Source organism: Anolis sagrei, chromosome 5, assembly GCF_037176765.1.
Source record: "Anolis sagrei isolate rAnoSag1 chromosome 5, rAnoSag1.mat, whole genome shotgun sequence".
NCBI lineage: Eukaryota > Metazoa > Chordata > Lepidosauria > Squamata > Dactyloidae > Anolis > Anolis sagrei.
The window spans coordinates 44772292-44785433 of record NC_090025.1 but is presented as its reverse complement, the minus strand read 5'-3'; the positions used below and the strand labels follow the sequence as shown (position 1 = coordinate 44785433).

The following is a 13142-nucleotide window of genomic DNA, read 5'->3' as shown; positions in this document are numbered from 1 at the left end:
ATCACAAGCAAATAAAGTTTGGTATTAAAAATGCAGCAGTCTTAGAATAACAGCTGTTTGGGAAGGAGAAAGCAATACAAAGGGAATTAACTATTCCAGGGAGCTTTTTACAGTTTGGACCATTTGAAAACACATTGAATCAAAATAGTGGTGAAAGATAAGTTGGGAGATAGAAAACATGCAGAGACCGAAAATAGTGTGCAAATGGCTTTTGCTGTCTACTTCAGTGATGCAGCAATGCAAGAGGTGTTTCTGGGGAACACTTGAGAAGTAATTTCCTTCACGTCTTGTCATTTTGCACATCTTCTGCAGTTCTGTTGTTTGATAGTGTGCAAATGGCTTGCGCTCTCCTCTTTGGTGATGCAGCAATGCAAGTGGTGTTTCCAGGGGACACTTGAGAAGTAATTTCCCTCATGTCTAGTCATTTTGCATATCTTCTGCAGTTCTATTGTTAGAGAGCTGTTTATATGAAGCAAACATTTTAGGTTTGGGAAATTTTCTCCCATTTTATGACCCTCATGGACATTGTTTTGAATTTCTATACTCAAATATATCTAGGGAAAGTTCCATGAATATGTACAGGCAGTCCCCAAGTTTAAATAATAATAATAATAATAATAATAATAATAATGATGATGATGATGATGATGTTTGGATTATTGATGTCGCCATACCGGCTGACAGTTGCATTGAGGAAAAACAACAGGAAAAACTCAGCCGTTATCAAGACCTCAAAATCGAATTGCAAAGGCTCTGGCATAAACCAGTACAGATGGTCCCAGTGGTAATCAGCACACTGGGTGCCATGCCAAAAGATCTAAGCCAGCATTTGGAAACAATAAACATTGACAAACTAATGATCTGTCAACTGCGAAAGGCCACCTTACTTGGATCTGCACGCATCATTCGAAAATACATCATACAGTCCTGGATGCTTGGGAAGTGTTCTACTTGTGATTTTGTGATACGAAATCCAGCATATAGATCTCATTTGCTGTGGCATACTGTGTTTTGTGTCAATAAAATAATAATAATAGTAATAATAATATAATTTATTCTATACCACCCTCTCTCCCTGAGAGACTCAGGGTGGTTTACACCCTGAGTCACAAAGGGCTGTCAGAGGGGGTTTCAGAGGGGTTGCCAAAGACCATCAGGAAACACACTATTTTCTGTTGGTCATGGGGGTCTGTGTGGGAAGTTTGGCCCAATACTATCATTGGTGGGGCTCAGAAGGCTTTTTAATTGTAGGTTAACTATAAATCCCAGCAACTAAAACTCCCCAAAATCAAGTCTGTTTTCCCAAACCGCACCATATTGGGCATATTGAGTATTTGTGCCAAGTTTGGTCCAGAACCATCATTGCTTGAGTCCACAGTGCTCTTTGGATGTAGGTGAACTACAACTCCAAAACTCAAAGTCTATGCTCACCAAACCCACCTAGTATTTTCTGTTGGTCATGGGAATTCTGTGTGTCAAGTTTGGTTAAATTCTATCATTGACGGAGTTAAGAATGCTCGTTGATTGTAGGTGAACTATAAATCCCAGCAACTATAACTCCCAAATGACAAAAATCAATCCCCCTCAACTCCACCAGTATTCAGTTTTGGGCATATCGGGTGCCAAATTTGGCCCAGTGAAAATACATGCTGTATATCAGATATTTACATTACAATTCATAACAGTAACAAAATTACAGTTATGAAGTAACAATGAAAATAATGTTATGGTTGGGGGATCACCACAACATGAGGAACTGTTTTAAGGGGTCATAGAATTAGGAAGGCTGAGAACCATTTCTTTAAAGCCATGCACAGGAACTAATTAAAACTCATTGGAAATAGGTAAATAATTTGGCTGCTACTCTCTGACATTAACACTCTATGCCTCATTTTCCACCTCCTAGATTTGTTCATCCTCGATTTGGGCTGATTAAGTGCATTCGTACCACTAGAGCTGTGGAGAAGGATGAAGAATTAACAGTAGCTTATGGATATGATCATAATTCCACAGAACAGAATGGCCCAGAAGCACCTGAGTGGTACTTAGTAGAACTGACGGCTTTCCAGGCATCCCAGAAAAAGTGAAATGCTGACCGCTTCCCTGTTCATCAAACTGGATCTATGCACTCCCCTTGACAACTGGAATCAGGACGCCAGGGATTGTTCTCTAAATCCTTCACTCTGTGTCAGAGAGGGGTGGTTTGTTTGTTTTTTAAGCATTCTAACAGGTTTGAACTGTTACCTTAGAATAATTTTTAAATCTTTAGCCAGTGTTGTGAAATAACTATTTAATATACTATAGGAAACAGTGTGGTTTTCTTTGGCAACTATTCTGTATCACATGCAAAGTTGTTGGAATCTAAAATAAGAGTATAAAAAGACTTGAGAGGCTTGCCTACGGATACAGTCTAGGTGTTCCTGTGCAGCTGTATTTTGTATACTTGCCATTTTGTGATGGTAATAGAATTGTGCTGTTTTTTTAATATACTAGAGAAGTAGCATCAACTTTTGCTCTGACAACTTTTGAGATTAATGCTTTAGAGGAGTTTCTGTTGCGGGTGCACAGGAGCTGGGCTTTTGCAAATCCTGCCTCTCTCTTAGCACCCTCGTTTTCTTAAAGGTGTACACCGCACAAAAGATTTAAGCAACAATGTTCTAAGTAGGTTTTTATGGTTCTGTGGACAAATTAATTTTAGACATGTGCCTAAGGAAACCATAGCTGGTGGGACTTGAATTATGATAATCACACTCAAATAATTTCTTGTTGTGTATGCGTGTGTGTGTATGTGTGTGTGTAGGTATATTAGGGATTTTTTTTAAATTAAAAAGGTCAAAAGCAAGACAGAGAGTAAATATAATAAGTGTAGAAGAAGCTTTTAATATTGCAACAAGAGATTTCATGCTTGTTGAATCTTCTTTCTTCTTTTCCTGCCTTGATGTGGGATTTGTGTTTATATTCCCAGGGTGTCTGAATAGGGCAGATATATTTGATGTATGGGAACGGATTAATAACTAGAGAAGTTGCACTGAAGCCCTGTTTATTTTATAGTCTGTGGTCTAAAAACGGTCGACATCTAAAAGGGGATTGGAAAGATTCAAAGCAAAAAACCTGAATGATTACTTACTTACTTTACAGTAAAACTAATTATGTTTATCTATGTGTCAAATCCCTTTTATGGGAATGATAAAATATACCTTATAATTCTTAACTTGCCTTTACCTGTTATTAGCAAACCACTATCAGAAGAGCTTTCAAAGGTCTGTACATCAGTTATAATGCTGGTATTTGTTGTTGTTTTTATTAAAAGAATAGATTTCTAAATATTTGCAATACATTAACAAATTATGGACATGGTAATGTTCTCACTAGTTGGAGTGTGTTCATCTTTGCATCTGCCATTAGAGGGAAATGGCTATTAAGACTGCAATGCTGTACACGGTTTTTATGGGAATATGGCTATTGAACACAATAGGACTGACTTCTGGATGGACATGTCCTGCAGGCAAAAACCCTGTTGCATATATTCTTTACCTGCAGGCAAGATAGGTAAAAAACAACAACAACAACAACAACAACACTTCATTTATATTCCTGCTCTATCTCCCCAAGGGGACAGTACACATTCACGGCAAACATTCAATGCCATTTTGGATAGACAAGACAGAAATAGTCAGAACAGAAAGAAGGTATGTTGTGTCAACATCCAGGTTTTTTGACGCCTTGGAGGTTGTGCTCAAATCCAGACATGGGGGTGATGTTGCTCCATCCTCTATGACAAAGAGCCATCAGAACTTCCTCCTTCCTTTTGGTCACTGGGCATTTTCTGATCTTTTTTTTATGGTGTCGTAAAATAACTCTCCCACTTGTTTTTGCAATACCTAATTTCACTACTTACAGCTCATACTGTTTTCAAACTCCTTAGGTAAATAGTAAGCTGGGCTGACAGTCGGGTGCTGACACCAACCTGGGGCTTCGAACAGGCAACCTTTCGGTTGGTAGATGTTACCATTGCTGGTGATTTACCAGTGGTGCTAAAGCCCGGCCCTCAGTGAGGGACAGAGTACAGAATTAAATAAAGAAGAGTAGAGCAAAAAAGCAAAGGCAGTGTTCAAAAGAGTACAAAAGAGGTTGGTAGGTTTCCAGATAAATGTATCTGAAATTTACATTTTTATTCATTTCCTAATTTCTGTTTCATTTTGTGGCTTACACTTGCTTCCTCTTGCTCTCACTCTCTGTCATTCACCATTCCTTGACCAGCATTTAGGATAGATAATTTTCTAACCTTAAAAAAAAATTAAAGAGCATTAGGTTTTCAACAGGGAAATAGCATAAAGATCAGCTAAAAAAGTGGAAGTAGCAATAGCAGCTGAGGGCTTCCATGTCAGGTTAATCTGTTCTTAATTTTAATCTAAACCAGAGTTGTTGTCAAAGGCTTTCATGCAACCCAGCATCACTGGACTTTCCTTCTCATTACCACCAGTTTTAACATTTTCTCTAATGCAATACAAATCAAGTGGTACCATATTATATCCCCCTTGTCCTTTTGGTGTGTGCAATTTGACTTGGCTTACAGTGGAAACAATTTAAAAGGTAAAGGTTTCCCCTTGACATTAAGTCTAGTCAAGTCTGATTCTGGGGTGGGGGGTGCTCATCTCAATTTCTAAGCCGAAGAGCCAGCATTGTCCATAGACATCTCCTAGGTCATATGGCTGCCGTGACTGGATGGAGCACCATTACCTTCCCACTGAAATAGTACCTATTAATCTACTCACATTTTGCATGTTTTCAAACTGCTGGGTTGACAGAAGCTGGGGCTAACAACACAGATTCAAACTGCTGACCTTCTGGTCAGCAAGTTCTGCAGCGTATCAGTTTAACCCACTGTGCCAACTGGTCCCATGGAAACGGTTACTTTCCTGAAAAACAGCAAGCATGTCTGCAAGGAGACACATGTTGATTCTTTATGAACTTTTGCCTTTTATATGTAAAGAGTGGAGCATTTGTTTTCTGGTGCCATCATGCAATTTAGATGCTGACATACTCTGTTGGGGAAACGTGATACTTCCCTAACCAGAACATACAAGCCTATTTAATTAAAAGTTGTTTTGCATGTTGATAGCTCCTTTGATTTTCTAATACAAAAGAATTGCTTTGCCAGATCAAGAGCCATCTTGTCTGTCAAACAAGACATGTGCTATGGACTCTGCATGCTTAATGACCCATTTTGGAAAGTAGCTCCTTACTTTCAGCCAAACTTGACTGTGTTGAGGAGCTTATCCCCCTTTAGAAATAAACAGTATCTTTGTAAACACTTTTAAAAGCCACTGCCGATCTCTTTTGAGCAAGTTCTAAAATAAACTATGGGGAAAATTATCATTATTCTTACCCTTTACATTTTTTTCTCCTGATTCAGAAATCTCTGAACTTAGTCTGGGACAGATGTATAAGTGCCATATCTGACAGCCAGTGTTTCCATCTGTCCCTTTAAATTTCCAAGTTGGTACCATAAAGGATTTTTTTTTGATAAGCTATCAAGAAGTGGATGTGTGGAAAGGCTTTGGAAAGCTAAACTTCATCAATGGATTATTGAGAGTTGTTTATTAGTATCTGGTGCAATTACTACTTGATTGATGCTCTCCAGTTGTTTTCCCATTGCTTGAATTGTGTTACTAGATAACTGTTTGCAAACAATATTTTTTTCAAAACAAAAATATATTTATAACATCTTTATCAGAGCATCACAGACTGATGGCTAATGTCAGCAAAATAGAAATGACTGCACAATACGTTTCTAATCGAATCTATTAGTGCGTCATTAGATGCAATAGAGCTGGTGTTTAGGACTGCTAATTCACTATCAGATAGGTCAATGAGGTACAAGATGCTTGCAGAGGTTTTAATTGTTATTTATTGTCATTACTGTCTCTGCAGGAAGATGGTCTGCCCTTCCGTACACAAATGTTTTAATTAAAATTTTCCAGACTTATTTGGAGGGGTGGATATTGTTACAATACTTGTGTATTTAAAAAAATGACCTATTCAAGCCATAAGATATGGACAAGAGGCAGTGTTTACTTTACAGGACTTTTACATGGTGTGCATGTGTATCAGAGTTGTGTGGAGAAAAAACTTTTTATGACAGAATGCATATATAAAATATGACTAAGCCTATAGTTATATTTGTAAATATTTTTTATCAAAAACAATGTGGAAGTCCAAACAAACAGATAACAATACTTTAAAGTTCAAAAATGAATGAGGTAACTCTGAGCATATGTGTCATATAACTTTGGAATTTCTAATGTCAAATCTGACATTTCTAAATTGTGCTTCCTGCTGTTTCATATTCAGTGATAGTAGGCCATATGCTAATGTTAGTTTAATTGAGAGGACACAAATAAAGAAAGCTGTTATTAAAATGCTCACTTTTGCAGGATTGTAGATAGTTTTGTCATCAACATCAGATATGGAGCCACTATGCAAAATGCATAGATAATAATAATACACTTCATTTATATTTTGCTTTATCCCCCTGGAGGGACTCGAAATGGATTACAGTTTACATATATAAGGCAAACATTAAATGCTTTTGTACACAGTGAACAACGACATACAATACACAGACAGAAGTAAAGGCCTTCCTCTTTCCATCCCTGCCGTCTGGAGGCGATGCTCAACTTCGGCCATGGGGAGGTGCTCTTGTTCCATTTTTCCATGCCGAGGAGCCTGTTGTCCATAGACTTTCTCTGATCGTTGTCTGCATTGGGCACCTTTTTATCTTCCCACCGAAGCGGTACCTATTGATCTACTTGCATTGCATGCTTTTGAACTGCTAGGTAGGCAGAACCTAGGGCTAACAGCCAGTAGCTCACTCTGACTCACAGCTTCAAACTGCTAACCCTCCGGCCAGTGGATTTTCCGCAGCTATCAGTTTTAACCACAGCCCAATACTAATAAGCCAAGTGTGTCTAAAAAATGTGTAGCCTTTTGTTGTGTTTCCAGCTCTAGACCTCTTAGTATAATATTTGAGAGAGCATGAGGCATTTCAATTTTGAGATCAGTGATCCATTTGTAACATTTTGAAATGTCTTATTAGTGGATAATGTGCTGTTGATATCACGCTCATTTGCAGAGAGACATGCAAATAACACCAGATCATTTTAAAACAAGTTAGTTAATTTGTTCTGGGAATTGTAATAAGAAATGTTAGCGTTATAATTGAGTAAAGAGTAATGTTTTATAACTGATATGACATAGTCCAAATAACACAAGTGAACAAAATCAAACATTTTGTAATACTGAGAGAGTTGCACAGTTTAAATCAATTTTATGCTGATTTTAAATATGTCTTTATTTTTTCCCATCATGTCAACTTTTAAAAATATGACAAATGATACATTACAGAAGTCTGCACATTTCACATCATATTCGTGTAACACAAACCAACAAGTATTTTTCATCAGATATAATTTTAGATCATTCTTAAGGAGGTTTTTTTTGCGCTGAATTCAGATCCGTGTTTATTTTTTCTCTGTCACTTATAGTTTTTGGACAAGGCTAATCAAATAATCAATGTATTTATGCACTGATATCAATAGAATCTAATTCACTAATTACAATCCAGACAGAGTAATCAAATATAAAGAATGCAACTGCAGAGTGCTTGCAAGCTCCAATGTCAGTTAGTAGACTTAAGCTATCTATGTTCATCAGAAATGTTTTGCAGGTGATTTTTTTGACGTATATTATTTCCCGATTTTCATAGTACAACATCCAGCAGTAGTCTCCCATCATGCTTACATTCCACAAACCTTGCTAACACCAGTCCATCAATCGAATATCTTGGTGGAAGCGTTCTCCCTGCTCATCATTCACCATACCAAGATTTTCAGGAAAAGTGGGAATGCACAAAATGCATTTTCAGTGACATGTTACAACCCAAGTTTCTGGTAAGCGTCAAGTAGATTCTGGACTCATTCTTTGTATGCTGGAGACCTGTAGTTACCAAGAACTTTTTCACAAAGCCACTTGATTGTTATCATAGACAAAACCGAAGTTAAAGTATCTAATCTGCAGCGAGGTGTGTGTATGTGTGTGTGTGTGTGTGTGTGTGTGTGTGTATATACACACACACACACACATACACATACCTATGCCTGCTTACTCAGCATTGCACCATCAGTAATAAGCTATTATGCAATTCAGTTCTTATTGATTGCTGGGTATTGCACAACAGGGATGCAATTGTCTAGACCTACTCCTGGCTGGAATAAGATGGTATGCTGACATAGGCAGCTTACTTAGGCAGGCATTTAATTAATTATATAGGATTAATGATAGACCTATACAACATTATATGGTACAAAACATAAATCGGTCATCATTGATATCTGTGCGTAAAGGCACTAATTATTTGATTAGCCTTATAAAAAAACTACACAATAGAAAAAAATCTGAATTCAGTGCAAAAAAAACCTATAAGAATACGCTAAAATTTATATCTGATGAAAAAATACTTGTTGGCTTGTGTAATTACATATATTGGGTATTTCTTAATGCTGGTATAGCTGATTCTCCCCAGCAGCTAAATCATCATTGAATAGGATTTGCCAGGAGTACTAACTCTCTTCATTCAATATTGTTCGCTTTTGAATGTCAGCTCTTTGTGAAAGTTTCCCATTGTATTATTAATATAAACACATGTGAATTGGGAATGTTTGGGATTTGTCTGAAAGTAAGTTCTGCTTAATGACAAGGACTTAATCTTGGGAAGCCTTCCCTATAATTGCATTGTTAATGGTGCTGTCTCTTTCGCAGAACTAACTTGTCCTGGGCATAAATAAATGGATAGAAGAAACATACTTTATCTGAGGACCATGAGTAGATTTCAGAAATATTACAGGATAGGTAAAGGTTTTCCCCTGACATTAAGTCCAGTTGTGTCTGACTTGGGGTTGGTGCTCATCTCCATTTCTAAGCCGAAGAGCTGGTGTTATCCGTAGACATCTCTAAGGTCATGTGGCCTGCATGGCACGCTGTAGCAGTACCTATTAATCTACTCACATTTGCATGTTTTCGAACTGCTAGGTTGGCAGAAGCTGGGGCTAACAGCAGGAGCTCACGTCATTCCCCGGATTTGAACCTGTGACCTTTCAGCCAGCAGTATATACAGGGCACATAATCTATTATCTCATATTAGTAAATGCCCTGTATATGTCTACATTAATCTATATGATAGATACATATTAAATGACTAAAATTATAAAAAGGGATAAAAGGAGGCTTTGGGAACCTTTTATGCACTCACAAGATGTGATGACATATTTCTGGCTTCATTGTAAAGCATATTCTCACGTAAACTAGAAAAGGGCACTGGTCAAGTTGTGGCTATATTTACATCACTGTCAGACCTATAAAGTTCAGGTTGTAGTGATACCTTTTTTAACCTGCAGCAGTTTGCCAGGTCTGTTTCTCAGAAGGCCATAGTGGTGATGAGAAACCATTTTGGACTATAACTCTCCTCTGCCACTGAATGACGAAATCTGGATTGCTTTCTCACAGGACTTGGAACGGTTAGAAACGAGATCAGTATCTCAAGATTCACCTCCTGAAGTATGTTTGCAAGAAAGCACAGCAAAAACCTATAGTAGTAACGTCACAGGATTGTTTTGGTTAAGCTGTGATTTCAAAGACTGCTGAATGCTATCCGTGTTGCATTTTCTGTCATGTAAAACAGGAGACTTTGCTAATGATAACATGTTTGGAGGCATAATTCTCTTGATTTGAACTCTTTATTATAAAAATATGTACTTCATATATGAACTGAAAATTATGTATCTCAGTGCCTTTGCTTATGAAGGGTCCTTCCAGACAGGTCCTATATCCCAGAATATGATCCCTGGTTTTCTGCTTTAACTGGATTATATGAGTCTGCATTGCCAGAAAATCTGGGATAAACAGAAAACCTGGGATCAGATCCTGGGATATAGGACATGTCTGGAAGGGCCTGTAGTTTCATTGCAACTTTAAACTCTTTGCTCGTCCATATGTTTTTGTTTCAGTTTTTTTTTTCCAATTTGAAACTAACTGTATGGTGCATAATTTTTGTATAGAAGATATTGTTTCATTGCAATGTGAGATATGTAAATCAGCTTGTTTTATACAGGACAGGATGGATCCAGAATCTACTTTCTGCTCGAAGAAGATCTGCATTATAGAATTAATGCAGTTTGGCACCACTTTAACAGCCATGGCTCAATGCTGGGGAATCCTGGGATTTGTGGTTAGGTAAGACACCAACACACTTCAGCAAGTCAGGCTAAATACCATGCAAAGCTACAGTTCCCATGATTCCACATCATTGAGTTGAGGTGATGTCACACTGCATTAATTTTACACTCTAGATATACCCTGTCTTGCAAGAGTCTGGAGGGGCTAATATGGGAAGGACACGCAGGAAAATCTGGTCGTAGCAACTTATAGTTTAATGCAACTATATCTGGATCCAACCCAATATGTTCGAATGTTTGCAAATGAAGTCCTTAGCCACGAATTGCAGAGCTGACAAATTCCCATACAAAGGAGCTTCTGTTGAAGGCTTTCATGGCTGGAATCACTAAGTTCTTGTGGGTTTTTTTCGGGCTATATGGCCATGTTCTAGAGGCATTTCTCCTGACGTTTCGCCTGCATCTATGGCAAGCATCCTCAGAGGTAGTGCACACTACCTCTGAGGATGCTTGCCATAGATGCAGGCAAAACGTCAGGAGAAATGCCTCTAGAACATGGCCATATAGCCCGAAAAAAACCCACAAGAACTTAAAGGAGCTTCTGTTTTTTTCATCACTGCCATAATAAAATCTTTATATTTTCCAGGGTGGCTCCATGTCTGAAATAGAGTTTTTCAATGATACTGACAATCCTGCAATTAATCATATTGCAATTTGCAATTTTCTTTATAAGTAATTTCAATTAAAAGCCCAAGCAGAAGTTTCTTCTGAAGTTTTTTTTCTCTCTTTTCTCTTTTCTATGAAGCTTTGTTTTTAGAAGATAACTCTAGCTGACTTTGAGCTTCTTGGAACAAAGGAATTTTCCTTTGTATGTGTTTTTTTCCATTAATGAATCTAGTAATTTCTAGGTCTGGTGACCTTCAGATGAGACTGCATTTTGTTGTTTGTATTTACTGGCAATTCCACAATAACAAGTTACTTGATTACTTAAAATTGTTATTTTGCTAGAATAATGAGCCTTACTGATATCCATAGATTTTACTTGTAACTTCAATAGCTATGGAGAACTATAAAGAAAAGTTTACATGAATGACAGTTGCACTTTCTGTTTATGAATGAGGGTTGCTTTTTTAAATATCTATTGAATGCATGTATGAGGAAGGAAAGAAAATATTTCTGGGGCAAAGAAATGTTCTTGCTATAAATTACATTATGAAAATAAAACATTAAATGAATGACACTATTGCTTGCCTCTGAGTCTTACTTATCCAACCTTTGCTCATCCAACGTTCTGTATTATCCAACGCAATCTGCCTCCCACCCGGATCCACAGCTGTTTATACATTGAGATGTTTGGTGCTAAATTCATATATACAGTAATTACTACATAACATTACTGTGTATTGAACTGCTTTTTCTGTCAATTTGTTGTAAAACATGATGTTTTGGTAATTGTAATTTTCCTTAATCCCTCCTTATTATCCAACATTTTGTTTCTCCTCTCCTGAGGTACCAAAGGGCAGTAGTATCTGGTGACTTTAACAGCCATAGCTACGTATGGGGCTATGTTTGGGAGGATAAAAATTGAGAGGCTGTCCTCTCCTGGGCTGAACTGCACAAACTATTACTTATTCATGATAGTAACCTCCCACCATCCTACAACAGTGGGAGATGGCACCAAGGATATAACCCAGACATCCTATTTGTGAGTGACAGCATCATGCAGCAGTGCACTAAATCAGTGGGACTACTAATACCAAACACACAGCATCAGCCGATAGTATGCCAATTGTTCCCAACTATAAGGCATCAGGAAGTTCTATTTAAATGAAGATTCAACTTCAGAAAGGACTACATTCTCAGACATGTTAGATGACAAGATCATATTGGTCTCCCCAGTCCCTGGAGAATATGAGCACTTTATTGAAATAATAAAAATCTGCTCACAGGCCTTTATACCAAGAGGCTGCAGAACACACTATCTTCAGGGCATTGCTCCTGATGTAGCTGCCTTATTGGAAGACTATTGCAGGCTTCACAACGTAGACCCATTTAGTGAGCAAACTCTTCAGGCAGCACAGAGCATTGTGTCCTCCATCTCTGAAACCTAGAAAGAACAGTGGATAAAGTTGATAACAGAAGCCAACATGGGCAGGAGCAGCCAGAAGGCGTGGGAGGCTGCTAAGACGATTGAGCAATGATCCCTCACAAACTAATACCCATGCCAACATAAAGGCAGATCAGATAGCGCACCAACTTCTGAAAAATGGGAAACCCAACCTTGCCACCAAAGTAGGGAGGAAACTAATAGTCAGACAACCAGATATTTATTTATTTACTTACTTACTTCGCTTATATACCGCAATTCTCAGCCCAAGGGTGACTCATAATGAGATAATGAAAACAGCAACCTTCATGAACCTTTTACGCCTACTGAATTGGATATGGCTCTCAATAAATGTAAAAATGGCAAAGCAGCTGGTCTGGATGATCTACAGATGGAAAAAAAATTAAGAACTTTGGTCCAAAAGCAAGGTGCTGGCTGTTGCAACTGCATTGCATCCTGTCAGATCCCCAAAATCTGCATAGAATTATAAAAAAAATAGACCCATGCATAATTCCACAGCAGGCTGGTTTCAGGAAGGGCAAAAGCTGCACATTATAAGTGCTGAACTTAACTCAGCACATAGAAGATGGTTTTGAAAGGCAGCTGTCTTCATAGACCTCTCAAAGGACTACCACCTCATTGGCTTCATAGGAAATTTGCTGCAAAACAAGAGCTTCTTTGTTGAATTCAAGGACCAGAGAAGCAGATGCCAAAAACAGAAGAAGGCCTCTGAATTTCCTCTCTTCCCCAAGGCCAGCAAGCTCAGTGGGAACTCAGGCAAATCAATGTCCAGATGAAGCTTACTC

General features: G+C 38.0%; 1 protein-coding gene across 1 annotated transcript in view; it reads left to right on the top strand.

Annotated features, from left to right (window-relative positions):
- Positions 1-5989, top strand: part of SETD7 (SET domain containing 7, histone lysine methyltransferase) — a 28644-nt gene extending 22655 nt beyond the window's left edge. The window contains exon 8 of the mRNA XM_060778922.2: positions 1907-5989. Coding sequence (XP_060634905.2) covers positions 1907-2087 — 181 coding nt within the window. The 3' untranslated portion in view covers positions 2088-5989. The remainder of the gene's footprint in view (positions 1-1906) is intronic.
- The last annotated feature ends 7153 nt before the right edge of the window (positions 5990-13142 follow it).